Source organism: Hypanus sabinus, chromosome 9, assembly GCF_030144855.1.
Source record: "Hypanus sabinus isolate sHypSab1 chromosome 9, sHypSab1.hap1, whole genome shotgun sequence".
NCBI lineage: Eukaryota > Metazoa > Chordata > Chondrichthyes > Myliobatiformes > Dasyatidae > Hypanus > Hypanus sabinus.
In genome coordinates, this window is record NC_082714.1 from 128,325,264 (window position 1) to 128,347,879 (window position 22,616).

Genomic DNA, 22,616 nt, shown 5'->3' on the forward strand with positions numbered 1-22,616 from the left:
CAATTCTTTAGGAAACCATGACATCTATGACAGTGGAGCTGGGAGTGGCAATTTTGAATCTCCGCATTCTATTAGCATATCTTTTAAACTTTTCTTTTCCATGCTGTATCCAGATGTTTAATGACACTGAGTTATGCCACATGTAAGTTAATGTCCACCCATTGACACTTGCATTTGCAAAACGACCTTCGAGTCAATTGGGATAGATCCGTCTCTGACTCAGCTATAATATCCTACTCCACCACCCTTCCCCCATACACAACCACATTCTGTTTTGTTTCCATAAACAATATGAATGTTCCAAAGAGAATCAGGGCCTGAACCTTTGAGAGGTCAATGTGGAAATCTAGTCAAACTCCAAAGAAATTTCAATCCATATTTTCCTGTATCTACCAAGAATTGGATCAATTGGTGGATGTTGTGTAATTGGATTTTCAGAAGGCCTTTGTCATGATGCCACACATGAGGCTGCTTAACAAGATAAGAGCCTATGGTATGATAGGAAAGATAATAGCATGGATAGAGAGTTGGCTGATTGGCAGGAGGGAAAGGGAGGGAATAAAGGGAGCCTTTTTCAGTTGGCTGCCGTTGGTTAGTGGTATTACGCAGGGTTAAGTTTAAAACTGCTTCTTTTTACATTATATGTTAATGAATTTAATAACAGAATTTATGACTGTGGCCAAATTTGCAGGCAATATGAAGATCAGTGGAAGGACAGGTAGAGTTGAAGAAGCAGGAAGGCAGTAGAAGGACAGAAAGACTAGGAGAATGGAAAAAGAAGTGGCAGATGGAACACAACAGTGATAAGCATATGGTCATGCGCTTTGGTAGAAGGAATACAAGCACAGACTATTTTCTAAATGTGGAGAAAATTAAAAAATCCTAGGTGCAAAGGGACGTGAGAGTCCTCAAGCAGGATTCCATAAAAATTAATTTGCAGATTGGGTCAGAATTAGAATCAGAATTAGGTTTATTATCACCAGCATGTAATGTGAAGATCGGTGTTGAGGAAGGCAAATAGAATGTTAGCATTCATTTCAAGAGGACTGGAATCTAAAAGCAAGGATGTAATGCCGAGGCTTTATAAGTTACAGGTGAAGCATCACTTGAAGTATTGTGAACAATTCTGGACCCCTTATTTAAGACATTGGAAAGAGTTCGGATGAGGTTCTAAACAATAATTCCAGGAATGAAAGGGTTGATGTATGAGGAGCGGTTGATAGTTCTGAGCCTGGACTCACTGGAATTTAAAAGAATGAGGAGGGGTTCTCATTGAAACCTATCAAGTGTTGAAATGCCTTGATAGTGTGGATGTGGAGAAGATGTTTCCTATGGTGGGGGAGTCTTGGACCAGAGGGAACAAGCTCAGAATAGAAGGATGATGATTTAGAACAGAGATGAGGAGGAATTTCTTTAGCCAGAGGGTGGTGAATCTGCAGGGTTCATTGTCATAGGCACTGCGGAGATCAGATCTTTGGTGTATTTAAGGCAGAGGTTGCTATGTTCTTGATTAGTCAGGATGTGAAAGGTTATGGAGAGAAAACAGGAGAAAGGTGATGAGAGGGAAATAGATCAGCCGTGATGATGGAGCAGACTCGATAAGCCAAATGGCCTAATTCTGCTCCTATGTCTTAATGCCTAATGAGTTAAAAGTTTAGTTTGCCAGATCTTTTATAGTGAAAGGAAAGTAGAGTTTTGATATGTCAAAAATCAAGAGGCCTTTTGAAATGGGTGATGACTGAAGACATGTGCTTCATTAAAACAAAAAAAGTGGGAGAAGCATTTCTCTAATGGATAAGTAGAAAGAAGGAAAGATTGTTAAACATCTAGGTCAGCTGTGGCAAGCTAAGAAGCGGCTTATATATACTGAAGCAAACTTTGAAAAGAAACTGAAACAAATTATTAAATCTAGAAATACAGTAAATCAGTGGAAAGAGCAACAAAGTTCATGTTTCTGGTCAATGATCTTTCATGAGATGAATCATAAACTCTTTTCCTCTTTCCAGAGTTTGCTTGATCAGCTAAGTTTTCCAAGCATTCTATTTTTATTTTAAATTTCCAGCATTTGCAGTATTTTATTTTTGAAATATTGTCTAATTCCAATAGCAGTATAAGCAAAAATGTTAGTAAAATACATTAATGTAAAAGGTACTTGCTATATGGTGTGACAAAATTTATGATTTGTGAAGAAATGCTAGATCAAATGATATTAGCATTACAGGCTTGATCATCCATTATTGAGAAAGAAATAAAGTACAATTGCTGGAAATCTCTAACATAAAATACTAGAAATACTTAGCAGATCAGGCAGCTGCTCTGCAAAGAGAACATTTCAAATCAATGATGGTTCACAATTGAAAATTACCCTCTTCTATAGCTAATACTGGCTCTATTTGAACTTGTCTGGCAAAATCTTTTGTGCTGAGAAGTTTCTTGTTAGATACTGCACCTTGAAATTATGTCAGCTTCTGCTTGCTCCTCTTGGTACAGGAAACTGTGCATTTTTTCTTTGTAATTTGTGCGTGTTATTGGAGTTTTCGACATGTCTTTGGTGTTGTGTTCCAATGCTATGGATGGTGACTTGTATTTCTGCAACACATCGTGCTCTTGTTCATTTCTTTCCATGCAAGGTATTATCCTTCTATTTCCACTGTTCCATCTCTCCAGGCTGACAAACTGGAAATCACTGGTCCCATTATTGGATATTTGAGAAACATCTTCTGTACCAATATGAATCTTTCTGACAAGAAGAGGTCTGTTTCCAAAATCAAAAACAACCCATTGTTCATAAATTCCTATGTTCACAGCTTCAAATGAGACAACTATACTGTACAGAGTTCTGGATAACTGGAATTTTTTGCCTTCAGCACTAAGGCAATTTTTTGGTAAACTTCTTCCTTCCAGTGAAAATGTTGCACCAGGTTCTCTCTTCAGCAGAGCAACATTCAACAGTGCTTTCTGGAAAGATAACAAAACCACTTTAGTACTATTCACATTTGAGAAACTTATATTTGAATGGATCTCATTACTCTGAATAAATTCAGGATATCAGCTCAAGCTCCAATGTTGAGGTCAATAGTTCAATGTTGTTTTGCTAACTGAGCCTGTTAGGAAAATGCAGTATTGTAATAATAATTGCTTAGGGTGGGAAAATATGTACAAACATTTTAAGTCAGCTTGGACTTGACACAGGGAATGCTTTCCCATTCATGTAGATGGATCAGATAAGGAGAGCTAATTTTTATAATCAACAAACATTTACAGCATGTTTTCAAAGGTTACTCTATTTTATCATTATCTTAAAAGGTTTTAATAGTGAATATTTCAGATATTGGCATTCAGAAACTACCATTTTAAGTATCTGCCAGCTTTGCCAAGCAGTTTTGACCAATTATCAATTTGCTTCGGCTTTTTTTTATATTAATGGCATTTCCTAATCCCTCCTCCCTTCATATACTCAGAACAAGAATGGATAAATTCCAGATAATTTAAAACATTTCAAGCTTAAGTTTTTAACAAACTATTTTTTAAAATAGCAGCATCCTTGCAAATGAAACAAAAGCACCAAATTTATGTCTGAAGGGGCAGAAGAAAAGCAACTTTTGATGTATCTTCCAATTAAAACAAGGGTAGTGTGTCATCCTTAAAATCATATGAGATCCCAAGGTGATTCACAGCAACATTACCATACAAGAACATCAATAAAAAGTTTGAGAAGACAGAAACTTAAAATTAAGATAAAAACAGAAAATGCTGGAAATATGCAATAGGCCGTACTGCACCGATTGGAAGAGAGACAGAGCTAATGTTTCGGATTGAAGATCCCTCATTAGACCAAGTTCAGTCCTGATGAATGGCCTTTCTCCTGAAACACGAGCTCTATTTCTCTTCTTGCAACTGCAATCTGACCTGCTGCGTACTTCTGGAATTTTTGTTTTTATTAGAATAGAATAATAAAAACAGGATCTGAGATCCAAAAGGAAATAGCCAGGTAAATGACCAAAAAAGGAATCCTAGAAAGTAAAAATAGAGGCCAAAATACAGAATTTTTAGAATGAGAATTCCCACAAAATTGTCCATTTGTGGCTCAGTTCACAATAATAAACACTGAAGGTTTTCTTTGGTAGATTGAAATCAACACATATAGAAATATTGCGATAGAGGTTCTGCTAAGTTCAACAGTTTTTTTATTCAATTTACCCAAAAAATGACATAAGGTACTGTATGTGGAACTTAAAGAGCAAAATGCATTCAGAAAACACCTATAATCTGTTTAAACTATAGCAGAAAAGTTATTCCTATAAAACTACCACACACCAAAAGTGAATTATTTGATCTCATTTAGAGGCTAACGAGAAGGATCAAAAACTATTTTGTTTGTTTGAGCTAGGAGAGCAACATGCACATTTTAAGAAGTTTTGAAAATAATTTTTCTTTAAATTTACAAAGAAACTGACCAAAGTAACCTTACACAATAAACAAATAGTTCTATATATATGTTTGAAAGTTGTATTTCAATAATTTCAAATTACTCACATGTGGCAGGATATTTTGTATTAAGTCCATTTTCAGTTGCTTTAATCAGTTTGTCAGACTTAACTGTAACAAGGATTTTTTTTAATAACATTCTTAAATACTGGCCATTCATGCACATTTGCAGCAAACCATTAGTCCAAATGTAAATGAGTTCATGCAGACTCCCAGGGAATAAGGCACTCCTTGAACTTGCCAAATGTTGGCTGAAGGCCAAGTATACTAAAAATTTGAATTAAGTCTTTAGAGTCATTAGGTCTTCAGCCCAACACATCCATACTGACATGTTACCCAGCAAGCTTGTCCCATTTGCCCACATTTGGCCCACAGATTTCTGAACCTCTCCTATCCATGTCTCCACCTAAACGGCTTTTAAATGCTGTTAATATGCCTGCCTCAACATTATTTCTGGCAGCTCATTCCACATACACAACGTCCTTTGCATGAGGAAACCACCCCTGAAGTCTCTCTTAAGTCTCTCACCTCTTAAACCTATGCCCTTTTTGCCTTTTTGTTTTTAGCATCCTCTGCCTGGTAAAAAGACTATGTACAGTCCTTCCACCCTGTATATGTCCCTCATGATTTTATATACCTCTATCATGTCACCCTTCAATCTCCTGTTCCAAGAAATAAAGTCCTAATCTATGCAACATGGAAACCCCACCACCCCCACCCCCTGCCCAGCCCCCAACTAACAACTCCAACTCCAAAATTTGTTCTGCCCCAGTTCAGCATCTTAAGCTGTAAAATGTCTGTAGCCTTCTCCAAAACTATTTTAAAATGAATAAAATTATGGTCACTGGCTGCTAAGTGCTCACTGACACCTGCCCTACCTCATACCCCAGGAGAAGACACAGTGTTGCACCCTTTCTGGTACTTTCCTCTACATATTGATCAAGGAACTCCTTTGGACACATTTTCATAAATTCCACTCTGTTCAAGCCTTTCGTACTATGATTATCCAGTAAATATTAGGCAAGTTAACACCTCCAACTAATACAGCTCTATTATGTTTATAACCGGGGCAAACTCTACATAATTCTCACTAGTGGTTGGGGAGGCTGCTATAAAGGTTGGGAACCCCTGCTCTTGAGTCTGTTGTTATATCCTCTTTCATCAAGAAGGCAGGTCCTCACCTCTTAACTCATCTCTGTCACACCTGTGGTGTCTGTATCCTGGAATACTGAGCTGTCAGCCCTGCCCTTCCATCAGCCCATATTTCTGTTATGGCTATGATATCCCTGCCCCCAGAACCAATCGACATCCAGAGTTAATCAGCTGTATTTGCCAAACTAGTGCATTGAAACAAATACAACTTAAACCAATACACTTTCCTCTATTTCTACTCTGGTCCCATCAATCCTGATGACTAAACTTGTTCTTATTGACTACTGTATTTTCCCCTTCTCATCCACTACTCTATTGCTCAGAGCCCCAGCCCTTCCTCCTAAGGAGCACTGGTAAATCTCCCAGTCAGGATATTGGTCTCTGTCCAGGTGCAACCCATCCCCCTAGTACAGGTCAAAACTACCATAAGAAGAGATCTTAATGGTCTAAGAAATTGAATCCTTGCCCCCTGCACCAGCAGCTCAGCCACACATTTATCTGAGTTACAGGCAGTCCCTGGGTTACGTACGAGTTCCGTTCCTGAGTCCGTCTTTAAATCGGATTTGTATGGAAGTCGGAACAAGTACATCCGGTATTATTTAGCGTCAGTTAGTCAAACGTTTGTCTTAGTATATAGTATATATTTTACATTTCTATGCATATAAAACACTTAAGAAATGTATGTATTCCAATAATTAAACCACTGCGTTGCTTAGTAATAATTGTAGCTTTCATCGGGGCAGCGCCTTTCAAATGCTCCATTATTCTCACTTTATCCGATATCCTTTAAAATTGTTCTGATCATTGACTGACTGTAGCCTAACGCTTTTCCAATGACCGATGGCATTTCAACTCTTTCCAAACGCTTTATTATTTTCACTTTATTTTCAATCGCGATCACTTCCCGTCAATGTAACAGAAACACTGCGGGCGGCAGCTCCTGAGCTTTACCAGCTCCCAAGGTCCGCTGGGCCCAAAGGACTACCGCATTGAGACAGTCTAAATGGGACAAGTGGGGGCTGTGCTGGGTTTGGGTGTTTGATCCTCCACAATATTCCATGTGGGAATTTAAACTGGAGGTGGCAGTGTTTTTTTTAAACGAGGTTGAGTTGCGAGCTCAACATCAACCCAGCACGGATGGTACGGGAGTCTTGGGATCGACATCAACCCAGCACGGGAATGGTCTATCACTGGATCGAACTCAGGAAACTCCACTCTCCAGCCCAACGTTGATCTCACTGCGCCACCAGCCGACTGGAATGGGTTGGAGCGGGGGGGGGGGGGGGGGGGGGTCAGGGTGAATCTTACTAAGAAAAATTTAAGCCAAATACAAAGTTAAACACCCAACACAGTGTCAACGGCAACGACTTAAAATGGCGGACAGCGTCGCGATCTTACTTAAAATGGCGGACGGCGTGCTCCTTCCTCAGTTCGTAAGTACAAGCTGTCCGGAAGTCGGACGTTCATAACTAGGGGACTATCTGGATTTTTCTATTTCTACCCTCAGTAGCACGTGACATGGGGAGCCATCTAGTTTACTCCCTTGAGGTCCTGCCTATATTCATTATGCAAGATCTCATCCCTCCTTCTACAATATGCAATACAACCTTTGGCTGATCACCCTTCCCCCTGAGAATGTTCTGCAGCTACTCCGAAACATTCCTGACCCTGGCACCCGAGAGGCAACGTACTACCTTGGGCATATGGGGAGGGGGGTTATGGGGGCTACTACACAGGATCTAAGAGAGTTGTAGAGTTATTCAGCTCCATCATATGCACTAGCCTCCGTAGTATCCTGAACATCTGCGAGGAGAGGTGCCTCAAAAAGGCAGTGTCCATGATTAAGCACCCCTTTCACCTAGGACTTGCCCTTTTCACATTACTACCATCAGGAAGGTACACACTCAATGACTCAGGACTGGCCTCTTCCCCTCTGCCATTCATTTTCCGAATGGACACTGAACCCATGAACACTACCTCACTTTTTTTGGCACTATGTTTTGAATTTAACCATTATATATAAAACCATTATATTCATGGAATTACGTCATTTAATTACACCCTAAACTGATAAGATTGGGTGCAAGATTCACCTGTCACTTTAGGGTATATTAAAATGACGTAATTCCACAAAGACTGGCTCTGAGCTCAGCGAGTAAGGGAGAAGTCAGTTCAGTTCTCCATTAACTTGTCTATCAGTCATGCTATAAATATCATATTCTCCACATGTCAGGCGTTATCTCAAGGCCTCACCCTCATTAACAAAGCAAATGACACTGTTAGTGTTGGTAAAAGTCCAAAGAACATTATGACCAGGAAAGCCCTTTACCAAGAACTTGCAGATTAGACTCTGCTAGTTTTATCAAGACATACTGCAATCACAAAGCTCCAGCAACTTATCTTCCCATGCTACTTGAGACTGCACATTCTCTCTTTGACAGCTGAACTTCTCCCATATGCTCTGGCTTCCTCCCACATCTCGGAGACATGCCATTAAGTAGCTTAACTGACCACTATAAATTACCTCCTATGTGAGTGGGTGGCAGCAGAATTAGTGTGAATCAACAGGCATGAGAAAGACAATAGGATATAGAGAAATGAATGAGGAGAAAGGGATCAATCAGATTGCTCCCAAAACTACCACTGACTGGATGGACCAAATGGACTTCCTGTGTCAACATATGAAAGTTCCAGTTGCAGCAGACAAAAGACACCAATGCTTCAAGCCCTCAGAGTTAATTCAAAGAATAAAATTTATATGTGATGAATACTGAAGATGTTTGGTTCTGAAACATGTGTCTATATTAATGTCTATACTTACTGCTGTGAGTGGAGCACCATCATTACATATGGTACAATTCATAACCGGTCTTACAAACAATCATTCATTTGCTGCAAAATAAGTTCTTCCTTCAGAAGCAAAGCAAATACTTTACTTAAATACATGTTCTCTTAAATCACATGCACTGCCCAAGTGTCTCCATGTATCAGTTAACACAAATCAGCTATTGATAATGTGCATCTTGAATATCTCTTCAGCTAACTTCCATCAACTCTTCAGCCACATTCAGTGATTATCTCATCAATACAATCACATCCTCCTCATCTTGCTTGCAGACATTTTGATTTTCTCATCCAACCTGCACTTCAAGCCTTTACCCCATCCCTTCCCACCATGATTCTCTCTGTATCATGCCCACAACTACCAATCCCCACCATTCATACTCCCACCTACAACTTTATCCATCAGCACAAACTTCTCCAATTGCTGGAAATTGCCTAGAAAAGGCATTTTTGAATGATTGTGTGTGGTCAGCTTATTGTACAGCATGATATACTGTATATGGGATGTTCCCTGACTCTCAAATCTCTGCCTTAAGCTATCACCAGCTCCTTGTACACAGCTTTTTCATTGCATGAAAATGTACAACTTAACACTTCCAGCCCTATATTGTTCCTGAATAGAAATTTATAATGTGGTAACTGACACACATTTTTCAGCATTATTTTTATAGGTTTTTTAAATCAAGAAAGCATAGTACAAAGGAGGTTTCTGCAGTACATAAGAAATGTAACAAATGTACAATTCACATCTATGAAAGAGATGCACCCACAGTACAATCATGCTTTGGTTGCCTCCCTGCCCCAACCTACCCCAACCAATTCCCATCTCCAAGCCATCATTGCATTAGCAAAAAGGGTTAAACAGAACCTTTATCCCCACAGAGCTGCATTGATATTGAGAAGGTGTATTTTCCTAACACATAAACTGTTGCACGTTTACACGTCGGAGTTTGTAGAATTTTACTGGAGAAGGCTGAAAGTCAAAGAGATATCTGCAGAGGAAAGGAAGAAGGGATGAAGCTTTAGTTTGGCTGAGAATTCTGAAAGTATTCAAGAAAGGGTCCCCACACCTTTAGAAACTTTGTGTCCCAACTGAGAGTTGAATAACGGATCTTCTTAAGGTATAGACTGTACATGACGTCCCTAGCCATTGAGCATGGGTGAGTGGGGCAGAATCCCTCCACCTGAGCAAGACTGTGTGCCTGGCCAAAAGAGAGGCAAAAGACAGTGTGGTGAACTACATATACCTGTCTGGACACACCCCACCTGCTGACTGCTCCTGTGGCTCCTCCCACTGACCGTGGCTCCTCCCACAGACCCCGGTATAAAGGCGATTGGGGCCTGAGACCTGCCCTCAGTCTCCAGGATGTAGCATAGTGGTCAATTGCTGCTTGTTCTTTCTTCCAGTCAATAAAAGCCTATATCTCGCCTCACGTCTCAGAGAGTTATTGATGGTGCATCAGACTGTGTGCGACATTTGGTCTAACTTAGGTGTGTGTCCCCCTCTCTGGAGGTGATGAAAAGAGCAATCAAAGGGTTACGCTCCAGATTGCAATTAAGTATTTGGGATAGAGTTTGGAAAACATCTCTCCAGTATTTTTCCAAGCTAGGGCATGTCCAGTACATGTGAATAAGGGAAACCTCGCTCCTTTTGCATTTGTCACAGCAGGATTAACATCTGGGTAAATGCAGGATAATTTAGTTTTAGACATATGGGCCCTGTGTACGACCTTGAACTGTAACAGGCAGTGGCAGGCACATAAAGAGGTTGAGTTAACTAACTTGAGAAATGAATCCCATACATCATCTGACAGTGAAAATTTTAAATCTTGCTATCAAGCAGTTTTAATTTTGTCAAGGGGGGCTCACCTCAGAGCCGCTAGCTTGTCACAAATAGTAGGTATTAGACCTTTGCACAATGGATTCATGCAGAGAAACATATCAACGACATTTGTGTCAGGTGCCTCAGGGAAGTTTGATAACAAAGAGCTGTTAAAATGTCTAATTTGCAAATATCTGAAGAAGTGAGTGTTGGGTAAGCTAAACTTTGCAGGCAATTGTTCAAACGATGCAAAGCAGTTATCTATAAAAAGATCTTTAAAGTGCCTGATGCCCTATCCATACCAGTCTTGAAATGTTGGATCATGTATAGAAGGCTGGAAGAGGTGATTATGTAGAATAGGACTTGAACGAAATAAACTATAGAGACCACTATACTTTGTGAACTGAACCCATACTCTCAGGGTGTGTCTGATAACAGGATTAGCAATTGGTTTAGGCCAGGGGTCGGCAACGTTTACCACTAAAAGAGCCAATATGGACCCATTTCCCACAGAAAAGAAAACACTGGGAGCCACAAAATGAAATAACACTGCATACAACGGGTTTTTTTTGCCTTTATGCTATGTATAAACAAATTATAATGTGTTGCATTTTTGAAATTGATGAACTCTGCAGAGAAAACGAAATTACATTTCTGCATGCAACAAAAACATTTTGAACTCCGAAAAAAAGACGTTGGGTTGAAGGTTACTACATAGGTAGCCTACCTTGGATCGAAGAATTAAAAGAAAGCGCGCACTGGCGGGTGTCAGGCATTGGCAGTGGTGATGTATATTAATAGCGATAAAAAACACGTTGTAGCGGTGTAGCGCTACACGCAGCGCTAAAATAAAGACTGCAGTCAAAGGTAACTTTATTCGAACTAAACAGCCTTGCTTTAAAGCCTCCCTCAACCCGTCCCCATGGGCGCGGATGCTCCAAAAGACACGTACTCACAAACCCCCGTAGGCTATCTCCCTTAGTCGGAACGGTGGCTAATTGTGAGCCGGTTCGGATGTGCCAGGAAACGGTGTCTCCGCAAAGTTTTCATATTGTACAAGATCACCATAATCTTCAAATTTCGAATTACATTTCAAAAGCTAACAAACCACGGGGAGCCGCATCACAGAGATCAAAGAGCCGCATGTGGCTCTGGAGCCGCAGGTTGCCGACCTCTGGTTTAGGCATAAGAAAAGGGAGCGCGGATCCAGGAAGTGCGGAAATAGAGAAATTCTAATAGAGTTCAGCTCCATTGCCACCCATACTGGGCAGTCAGATTGGTTGTGGAAATGAGGCCAAAAGATGAGATAGCGTATGTTAGCTGCCCAGCAATAAGCAGTAATTGGGCAGGGCCATGTCCCCAACACTTTTATATTTTTGAAGATGGACTTTATTCAGTCGCGGACAGCACTTGCCCTTCCATAAGTAGGATGATATGACTGGGTCTAGCAAGTCAAAAAGACGTTAGGAATGAAAATTGGTACGGTTTGAAAAAGGTATAAGAATTTAGGAAGGATATTCATTTTGACAACATGAATTCGGCCCATCAGGGGCATGGACAGGGTTGACCACTGTGCTCGGCTCTGTTTTGTATGATTTAACAAATTAGTGAAATTTTCTCCAAAAAGATGATTATAGTTCCTTGTTACTGTGATGCCAAGGTAAGTAAATTGGGTATTCACTACCTTAAAAGAGAGGCTGTGGAACTCTAATGCTCGTGCTTGCTCCATTTATTGGAAAAAGTTCGCTCTTGTGTAAATTAAGTTCATATGCTGAAAACAGGCTAAGTTTGTTAAGGAGTGAGAACTTGGGTGTTAAGGAGGTGGTCAAGTTTGATATAAAAAGTAAAAGGTCGTCAGCATAAGGGGAGACTTTGTGCTCAACTCTCTCCCTCCAAATCCCGATCAGATCCGCACAACTGCAGAACACAATCGCCAGTGTCTCTATGGCCAGATCGAAAAGTAACGGGCTTAAGATGCACCCTTGGTGGGTTCCACGTTTGAGTTTGAAAGGTTGGGATTGCTGAGAGTTGGTCAAAACAGAGGCAGTGGGACATGAATATAACAGTTTAATCCATGTGATGAAACTTGGTCCAAAATCAAATTTTTCCAAATCAGCAAAAAGATAATTCCATTCCACACGGTTGAACACTTTCTCTGTGTCTAAGGAGATATCACATTCAGGAATCCCAACCGAAGGTGAGTATAAGATATTTAAAAGACGTTGTATGTTAAAAAAGGGAGGCAGTTTTTGCCAAAACTGGTTTGGTCTTCAGAAATAATAGAGGGTAGGATGTTCTCCAATCTATGGGCCAGAACTTAAGCTAAGATTTTGACATCAACATTTAACAGAGAGATTGGCCTGTATGAAGAGCACTCTAAGAGGATCTTTGCCTCTCCCCGCTAGAAGAATGATGCACGCCTCATTAAATGACGCTGGCAGTTTACCTTGTTTAAACGAATCAGATAAAACCAAGGTTAGTTGAGGTGAGAGCAGTGACGAAAGTGATTTAAAGAATTCTACAGGGAACCCATCGGGTCCTGGAGATTTACCACTCTGCAGTGCCGAGATGGCTGAGGATATTTTCTCTAATGATAATGGCTCATTCAGTCTCATCTTCAGATCAGGAGAGAACGGACACACTTTTAAGAAAAATGTCAATCTTAGGGCTGTTTTCTGAACTTTTCCTGGGTCTCCATACTATCTGTCAGTTACTTGTCAGCTTATAAGATGAAGCCCAAAAAAAGTCTTATAAAAATGTAGTCTGATGCTACTTTCTTTATATTAGACCATGCATTTATTAGGTTTGCTATTACCTAGCTAAACAAATAGAGAAATGTCACAATTTCTTATGTTAGAGACATTAAATCTTTTAACATATAACCAGTATTTCAGAGCTCTTTATATACTATTAACTCATAGCATTCATCCATATTTACAATATATGTAGTGGTGAAAATCTGAGTATGACCATGATTGAGAAAAACTCTTACCAAGGAAACACAGAGGGGGAGGGTAAGAAGGGATATTATCGATGCATATACAATTACGAAGGATACAGATAGAACATACCACAGGAAATTTTCACCTATCAGAGACAGGTAAAAACGTAGCTCAGATTTTTAGGGATTTGGGGTGGGGGATTGGGGGTGGAGAGATTTAGAGATATTCTTCACCCAGAGAGTAGTAACTGCAGTGCACTGCTTGAACAAGTGCTTGAAGCAGAGTCACTGGCAGCATTTAGTAAGTCTCTAAAGAGCACGTGAATTGCCCAGCCATAAACGTGCTGGGTGACAAGATTAATACGAAAGAGTGCCTACTGATTGGCAAGGTTAAATTGGGTCAAATGGTAAGTTTCCATGCTGTACGATTCTATGACTTACGTATATTCTACAAGTAAGATTATTCAGTCAGTTCTTCTAGCTGAACATAGCCTCATCTTTAACTTACAAACTGGGTCCAGCCTTCTTTTGCAGATGTAGACATTTTTGGAGCATCCTCCTCATCATGCTGTTTAATTGCCCACTACTGACAATTAGATTAGCGCTCAGACTCCAGAACTTTGAATTGACTTATGCTATTTTTTGCTGTTTCTTGTTTTCACTTACTGTATAATACAATCATAAAAGGAAAGTTAATATCTACCTGAGATTGAATCTGAAAGTTCCACTTGAGTTTATTTTTTTTATTATAACGGTGTACTCTTAAATCACGATCACATGATATGTTTATTCCATTAATTTCTGTCGACACCTGTAAATCAATATATAAAGCATTTACAGTAATACTGACGGAATTCTAAATAAATATCAATAAAACTGAACAGTGCTGGTGAAAAATGAAAATAACTATTGATGAATAAAAACCTTACAATCAGTATTTCATTCCTACAGTTCCTGTATTCTTCAAGAAAACTGTCCCGAAAGGAAATAAGCCCTTGATTTTTTGCTGTTTTCTTCCGATTCTGTCCAACCTCTGTCCGCATTAGCCATTCTTCAAGTTCTTCATGGGAGTGGGCATGAATGCAGTTCTCACCAAATTCACAAATGTCTACCCTTTAAAATAAATCATTTTAAAAAATGCTTTGTAAGTCCAGCAATGGCACAGTAAGCATGAAATTATCCTGGCATTAATGGTCTGGTATTTCAGAAACATCAGTCCTAGTTGTCATGCGAGTTATCTCTGCAAGGCTATCAGCTCATTGGTTCCTTAATTTATCTCCCCCCCCCCCCTTTTAGTACAGACTGATCTACTGATCTACTGGCTCATCTCACAACTCTGCTATTAGTAGCACATAGCACTGACAAAGAAATACTATCACCTCCACAACTAACACATCTGACTTGGCCTCGCCCTTTAATAGTTCCTCCTTTTATACTTTCCATCCCTGACACAATTCTATCCGAAGTAAAATTACCTTTATTATCTCACTTTCCCAGCTTTGTCAAAGGATCTCCAAATTGAAATGTCAACTCTACTTGTCTTCCCACAGATGCTGCACAACCAACTTTGTGTTTCCAGAATTTTCTAACAATTTAGATATTTCTGATTTCCACCTTCTGCTTTATTTTTAATTTTATTTCTAGCTCATTAGCTTTTTCAGCTGCCTACTAGTTAAACATCCAGACGATGCAATACTTCAGAACAATTTAGGTGCAAAGCTTTTAAATCATCAGATTGATATGTTGAGAATAAGTGAGTTCCCATTCAATCACATGAGGAAAAAAATTAAAACTGTCACGGCTGGTATTGGAAATGCGCAGGAAAGAAAAGTTAGTGTGGAGGCTCATACGCTATCATACTGAAATATGAGCAAGGTACAAGGAGATAAAGAGCAAAATCCTGCAGTGCAGTATTAGCATTATATTTACTGTTTTCCTCTCTTTTATACTACTTATAGCTTTTTTAATTATTATGTATTGTAATGTATTATATTTCACAACATATGCTTATGATATTAAACCTGATTCTGATTCATGAAGCATTTTAGCACTATCTCAGTACATGAACATTTTAACTTATTGCTATACAATTTTTCTTGTACTGAGATGGTAATGCACGGTGGCATGGTAGCGTAGTGGTTAGCACAACGCTTTGGAATACCAGCAACCCGAGTTCAATTCCTGCCAATACTTGTAAGGAGTTTGTACATTCTCCGTGTGACAACGTGGATCTCCGGGTGCTCTGGTTTCCTCCCACTTTCAAAAAGACATAGCAGTTAGTAAGTTAACTGCTCATTGTAAATTGTCCCATGATTAGGCCAGGATTAAAGTGGGAGATTGTTGGGTGGCGCAACTCGAAGGGCTGGAAGGGCCTACTCTGTGCTGTCAGTCAATAAATAAACAAATAGATAAATAAATAAAACCACATATTACTGCACACATCTAAACATAACTAGATTTCACAAAATTACTAGGAGCAGAAATAATGTTGGAAAATTGATTGCCTCACCAATTCAGAGAATTTGAATTGTATACCTTGGCTCATTCCCCTTGTACTCAGGTTCACTCGAGTAGAAGTTAGCAGTGCCCTAACTCATCTTCTGGTTCACCCTTCCTACAGGCTACTAGGCCTTGTGACAATGATCAGGAAATCATTGGAGAAAATGTTAAGGTCAAGACCTGTGTTCATTTGGAAAGACAGGGACTGATTATGGAGAAGGGAAATCCTATCTTATAAATTTGGTTTGCGTTTTTGAGGATATTATCACAGAGACTGAAAGACAGGGCAGTAAATGTTGTCTATGTGAACTCTGATAAGGCATTTAATAAGGCTCTACATGGTAGGGTGGTCAAAAAGTTTAAGGCACATGAGATCCATGGTAAGCAGACTAATTAGATTCTGGCTTAACACTTGGAGACAGAGGCCAGTGTACCACAGGGACTGGTGTTGGGACCTTTGTTGGTTGTGATATATATTTAAGAATTGGATGTGCATGAAGGAGGAATAACTAGTAAGAATGTGCATGACACAAACCTTGGTGTTGTGTGTAGATAGCAAGGATGGGTGTCTAAGCATATAGCAAGATATAGATCAGTTGGAAAGTTGGCAGAGTGTTGGTAGGTGGAACTTAATTCCACCAAGTGTGCATTTTGGGAAGTCAGACAGAGGCAGCATATATACAGTAAGTGGTAGGGGATAAAGAAATATTGATGAACAGAGAGACCTAGAGTTCTAGCCCATAGTTCCCTGAAAGTAAAAATACATGCAGATAGGGTGGTAAAGAAGGCATATGGCATGCTTGTCTTCTTGGGCTGGGTGTAGAATATACAAGTTGGGATACTGCGTTGCAGCTGTATGAAATACTAGTTAGGCTGTCCTTGGAGTATTATATGCAGTTCTGATCAACGTATTATAAGAAGGAAATACTTGTGCTGAAGAGAATGTAGAGGAGATTCACAAAGATGTTGCAAGAACTATGGTTAAGAAAGTTAAACAAACATTTAAAAGTACATAGCATGAAAGGATATGGTCTTAAATTGGACAAAGGGGAAGAGTGGAGATAGGTAAAAAGGTTGGCCCAGATGTGGTACATTAAAGGGTTTGTTTAAATGTTGTACAGTTCTGTAACTCTTGTCATTCTATGATTCTTTCCACATAGAACAAAATGCGTTCTGTACATTCTTCATAGGTGGGTGCTCATAACACAGGTGGCTCCTGGTATTTACCCCAGACCATTAAGATGCCTTCCTAATAAGAGACTAGCCAAACTTCCTGCAATTTGTCAAATTTCAAGCATGCTGCAGGATTTTATCAATATTATCTGATTTTCATTGGAGAGTGCATGAAACACAATAGTTAACAGATACAATTTTACCACATCCTCTTCCAGGAACTTTCTGAATGTTATTTTTGATGAGTATGATCAATGACCAATGTAATGCAAAAACTAATGTAAGCTAACACAAATTATGTAAAGCATATTGATCTATTTTTGTTTTGTCATTTACCTTGGACACATTTGGTAATTGTTTTTTCCTTTAAGAGGTGGTTTTCGGTGTTTCCACTCAACAGTCGTGTCTGTCATGACCATCTGAACATGTTCTATGGATGAACAATGACTCTCAAATCCATCCTGAGAAGAAAAGGTTATCAGACATACTCTGCAGTAGAAATTAACCTTGTCTTCTATCATCTGTACTGCTTCGGGCTGCCCATTCATGATCCGTTGCTGTGATATCTGAAGCAACGTGGGACGCTTCAAACCTTGTTGCACCTCTGACATCCATACCATCAGTTCAACTTCACTATGAGCAAAATTGCAATCATTATGTAGACAAAATTCTCCTCGAGTTACTGTATCACAATACCGGATTTTGTCTACAGATGGGAGAGATTTAATTTCATTGAATTGCTTCATATCATTGGTGCCTGCAAGGATATGGACCAATAATGGCTTCCAGTTATGCTGTGGTGAAAGTGAACAAAGGCCATTAGAGTTTTGAACAGCTATTTGCTGAGGTGCCTTATAGAAGCAAACTTTACATATTTCAACAAATAGTCCTTCAAATTCATTAACAATGGTTTCCTCAGCTCTCTGCTGTTTTGCACTAGGTGTGTTGGAACACAATTTTATGTTGTTTGCTCTTTTGGCCACTAAATTCTTCAGGGTGCTTCGTTTAGTTTTGTTATCTTTTTCATAATTCCATACTAAAGCTTCTTCCTTACTCCAAGCAAATGTGCAGTTATTCCTATGTTTCTTGCAGCCAGTGCCCTCCTTGTAGAACCAACATACTTCATAGCGCACAGGATTAATGAAAGTTGGTCGCCTCCGAATTATTTTCCATACACTTTGCGGCTTCCGTGCAACAAGTTGGAGGTGCTGGCATTCATGATTTACATTTTTGAGAACAACACTGCTCTCATTCGTTGGCTCAGAACATTGAAGGCAAATTAGCTGCAAATCAAGCTCTTTGAAGAGATCTTCCACTCCTTTCATTCTCACTCAGAGGAACTGCACACATCAAGGAATTCTCCACTGCCTAATATTTAACTGTCCAATGAGGAATTATCGTTCAGCCAGTGAGTTACCGAACAAACACTGCAAGAGGAAAATATGAGCATTATTGTCATAAATCCTACATTGAAAAATTGTAGGAACATCTTATTAATATAATTTATATAATGCCACAATTGCATTGAAGGTATCAAGTTTTAGTTATAAAGCTAATTAAATGCTCAAAATAGAATTCACTACAGCTGAGATTAAGTCATCAATTGCATGAAGGAACACAATTATTCTCTAAGATCTTATCAATAATAAGTAGCCAAAGTTGGTAGAGAGTTGAACATTAGTGGATTTTCCTCTTTGTCACTAGCTGAGCAGAAACTGGTAAGGATCCCAGCAAGATATAGTGATGGAGTTGTAGCTACCGAAACTTTGCTTCCTCCCACTCAATCTGAATGCCTCTCCTCAGGAGATCAAACAGCCAGAAATGTAACATTATAACCACATTTCATGGCACATTATTTGCATAAATAAACAGATCCAAGTAGATAAGGATTTAGTAGATCCATTACGGTTTCCCATGAGATGAGATCTTCCAAAGAGGTAAGCCTGGAAAAAACTTGAGGGATGGGAGAATTAGAAATCCTGATAAAACTAATTCTCCTTCCCTCAAAAGAAAAGTTCAGTGATATGTGACAGAATAATAATGCTTAATTCTTTTTTTCCAATTTTCTTCCATGTTTTGAAAGTATACATACATTCCCCATAGCTCCAAAGAATATTTGTCAATAATTATGACAACTCAATTGTCACTAACTCAACAGTGTTTGGAACTGTAGTTACAGCTAGGGAACCAGCTATTTACTGTGCTTATGTAGTTAATTATTAATCTGAAAACTCTGTTACAAGCCAGTAGTCCAGTCAACATTACTTGGGCTTGTCAGTCATGGTTTCTAGTCCTCATGTTTTTAATTGTACGTATAAATCATTTTCATTCAAGTGGTAAACAAAGACTAGCCTGCACCGGGCTATTTTTTTTAGCATTGGGTCTAGCTAAAAACAAACTAACTTTGCCAAAAAATAGCATTGTGAGAGTGCATCCAATTAAACTCTTTCCATTTCTCTTCAGTTTATAAGAGATGTGCAAGCTGGTAATGGTGCACTGAGGCCATGTTGAACATCAGAATAAACTGTCTGCTTTCTTCACCTCTGAGACTTACATTGATTTTGAACAGTATAGAGGAATGATGTAGATGCAAATTAGGTGAATAAGAGTCAAATTCAGAACAATTAAAGATGGAGTGTGTTAAATGAGCTGCCGGTGCCGGTGGTGGAGGCGGATAAAATAGGGTCTTTTAAGATACTCCTGGATAGGTACATAGAGCTTAGAAAAATAGAGGGCAAAATATTGGTAACCCTAGGTAATTTCTACGGTAAGGACTTGTTTGGCACAGCTTTGTGGGCCAAAAGACCTGTATTGTGCTGTAGGTTTACTACGTTTCTATGGAAGAAAACAAAATTTTCCACAAGATAAACAGTAGAAGATAAAGGAAGAAAAAATAAGAAACAATATTTTATATTTTAAATCTCAAAAAATTTAAAGCACTATCTATTCTGAAGAAACTATGCCCTCAAATTTAAACTACTCCCTTTCTGGGCTATGTTAATTATCACTGATAAAGACTGATCAGAACAAGTGTGTAAAAATCTCCAACACAATGCTGGAAATGTTCTGGAAGTTAGACATTCAGTTGACAGAGAAACAGATTAGTGAACATTCATAAAAAATCAGAATATTTCTAAAAGTTTCTTTTCTTATTCTGTTCCAGCTTCCAGATTTTCTAATTTCATTTGCAAATAAAAAAAAACTTTTAACAAGAGACAGGTAGTCAAGATTGAGAAGAAACAATAAGATTAGCCAGAATACACAAAGCAATCTTACTTCCTAAAATGTATTATCTGCCTCTGCACTTGGTCTGAAATAAATGGAGCAAGTTCAATATCATGATTCAAACAGAAAATGACAACTCAGCAGGTCAGGCACAGGGGAAAGATAAGCTGTTAAAAGTTCAGGTCAAGACCTTGTATTCAAAAAGTGTTTCCAGCAAGTCCTGTTTTTTTTAATTTCAGATTTCCTGCATCTGCAGTATTTTTGACCAGCATGTTTGGAGATTAAAGAAATCAGCTCTATTTATCATTTGTACATCAAAACATACAGTGAAGTACTATGTTTGCGTCAAATCAAATCAGCAAACATTGTGCTGGTAGCCCGCAAGTATTGGTGCACTTCTGGTGATAACATAGCAAGCCCATAACTCTCTAACCCTAACTGTGCATCTTTGGAATATGAGAGGAAAGTGTAACACCTAGAGAAAACCCACGTAGTCGTGGGCAGGATGTGCAAACTGCTTACAGGTAGGAGCGGGAGTTGAACCCCGATCATGGTTCACTGGCCGGTGCTGTAAAGTGATACGCTAACCACTACACTATCATATACACTCCTTATTAAAAAGTAGCTGTGCTATATGCAAGAGCCATAAATTTCCCAATACATCTGTTGATCTAGTTATGGGGTAACTAGTTCCTAGTCCTTTTCAAAATAGGAAGTTTTAATGCTAGTGCATTTTTGCCACGAAAGATGGGCATTCAATAGATAAAAAATTGTATTCATTGGTAAGTTGAGAATCTACTACTCTCTTAACTTGTTCAAAGGTGGATCACAGAATGAAATCACATCTGTGCATCATGAACTTAAAACCTACTACCTCATGAGCATTAGACTCATGGTAAAAATTACTTAGCTAGCTAGTAGTGTGGAACAGAGTCCAATACAAAGTTTATAGGGTTTAGCAAGATGGGGGACGGTGGTAGGCCCACCGCCCCACCTTGTGTTTGAAGTAGGAAGGGAATAGCTGGACAAAGATACTAATTTTTTGCAGCTGTTTTTTATTCACAAGGAGAATGAAATCAAGTAAAATAAATTTATGTTTCTTTTGTGTTTATATAGGTCCTAATTTCATTTTAAAATTGAACTGATTGGCTGAGGCAGGCATAAGTATTTCTTGCATCCATCCAGCATTTCAGTTGACACTAATACGATATTCAGAGCTCAATTTACATATTAAGGGCCTACAGTCCTTCTTAATCTAATAAACAAGTTAATATCAGACTTTGCCCACACCTGGTCTGTAGTTTCTTACACACTGGTGATTGAAGTGTTTCTTGAGATATCAAAGGTTTTGAAAGTTCCTGCCTTTGTTGCCTCTTTATGTGGTGCATTTCAGAGTCTACTCCAGATGAATAAAATGTTATGCTTCATATTGTTTGGGTATGTTTTGTTCAAATCAAACAGGATCTAATTGAAGGAGAACTGAGCCAAACTAGTGAAATCTTTACTAATGGATAGTATAGCTCTGGGTTTGGAAAGTTAAAGAAATGCAGACACCTTTTTATTCTGACATCTCCCCCTTCCTCCTTGGTCCTGAAGAAAGAATCCAGCCCAAAAATTCCACTGTTTACTCTTTTCCATAAATGCTACCTCATCTGCTGAGTTCCTCCAGCATTTTGTGTGTGTTGCTTTGGATTTCCAGCATCTGCAGACTTTCCGTGTTTGTAAAGAAATGCAGAAGGTGGTGTCATCCAGCTTCATCCCCAGGGCAAAGCCTACACTTACAATTGAGTGCATGCCCCGTTTGTGTATTTGTGGTAGGCAACCATAAAGGCAGTATCAGTTATGCATTGTTCCCTAACTGACTTCAAAGAAAAATGGTTAGTGATGCCTGCACATTACATGTGGATTGAACAATGTCTGAATAACTGAATGCCACACTAGCTAATGAATTTGGAAATCAGGTAAAACTGAATGATTTTAAAAAATCTGCTGTACAAATTAATTTTAAATCCATGGAGTTTTGCATTAATTATTCTGACCAAATTAGACTCCACAGATATAAAATTATTTTTCAGAGCTAGAAAAGCTTTTGACTATGCTTGAGGCATAATTACAAGCACAGTTTTATCTTGCTCAGAAAGACAATACAGCAGTGCTTAGTTAACAGTAATAATAGATCACAAAAGTTTCTTTATCGGTTCACTGATTCCACATCAATTGCCATGGTGAATATTATAACACACCTCCTGGTGAATCAGAAAATTACTGTTTATAGATTTCCAAATTACTTTATCTTTGTGTACTCAATGACACTGTCAAATTTTATTTGTTATAAAGCAGAGTGCTGATAACCCCGGTTATTCTCATTGCAAGTTCCAGCTGAATAAAGAAAAACAGAAGGTGCCAATTCATTTTACGAACATTTACACAGGGCTGATCAATGGCTGCAAAGTAGATTCTATTAATTTCTGT

General features: G+C 38.9%; 1 protein-coding gene across 2 annotated transcripts in view; it reads right to left on the reverse strand.

Annotated features, from left to right (window-relative positions):
- Positions 1–22,616, reverse strand: part of helz2a (helicase with zinc finger 2a) — a 122,073-nt gene that overhangs the window by 75,324 nt on the left and 24,133 nt on the right. The window contains exons 3-6 of one of the 2 annotated variants that reach the window (XM_059980534.1): positions 17,256–18,346; positions 14,177–14,360; positions 13,951–14,058; positions 2,450–2,958 (exon numbers count right to left, since the gene is read on the reverse strand). In XM_059980534.1, the coding sequence (XP_059836517.1) occupies positions 2,450–2,958; positions 13,951–14,058; positions 14,177–14,360; positions 17,256–18,244 (1,790 nt within the window). In that variant the 5' untranslated portion in view covers positions 18,245–18,346. The remainder of the gene's footprint in view (positions 1–2,449; positions 2,959–13,950; positions 14,059–14,176; positions 14,361–17,255; positions 18,347–22,616) is intronic. The other variant, XM_059980535.1, reaches the window with a different exon arrangement.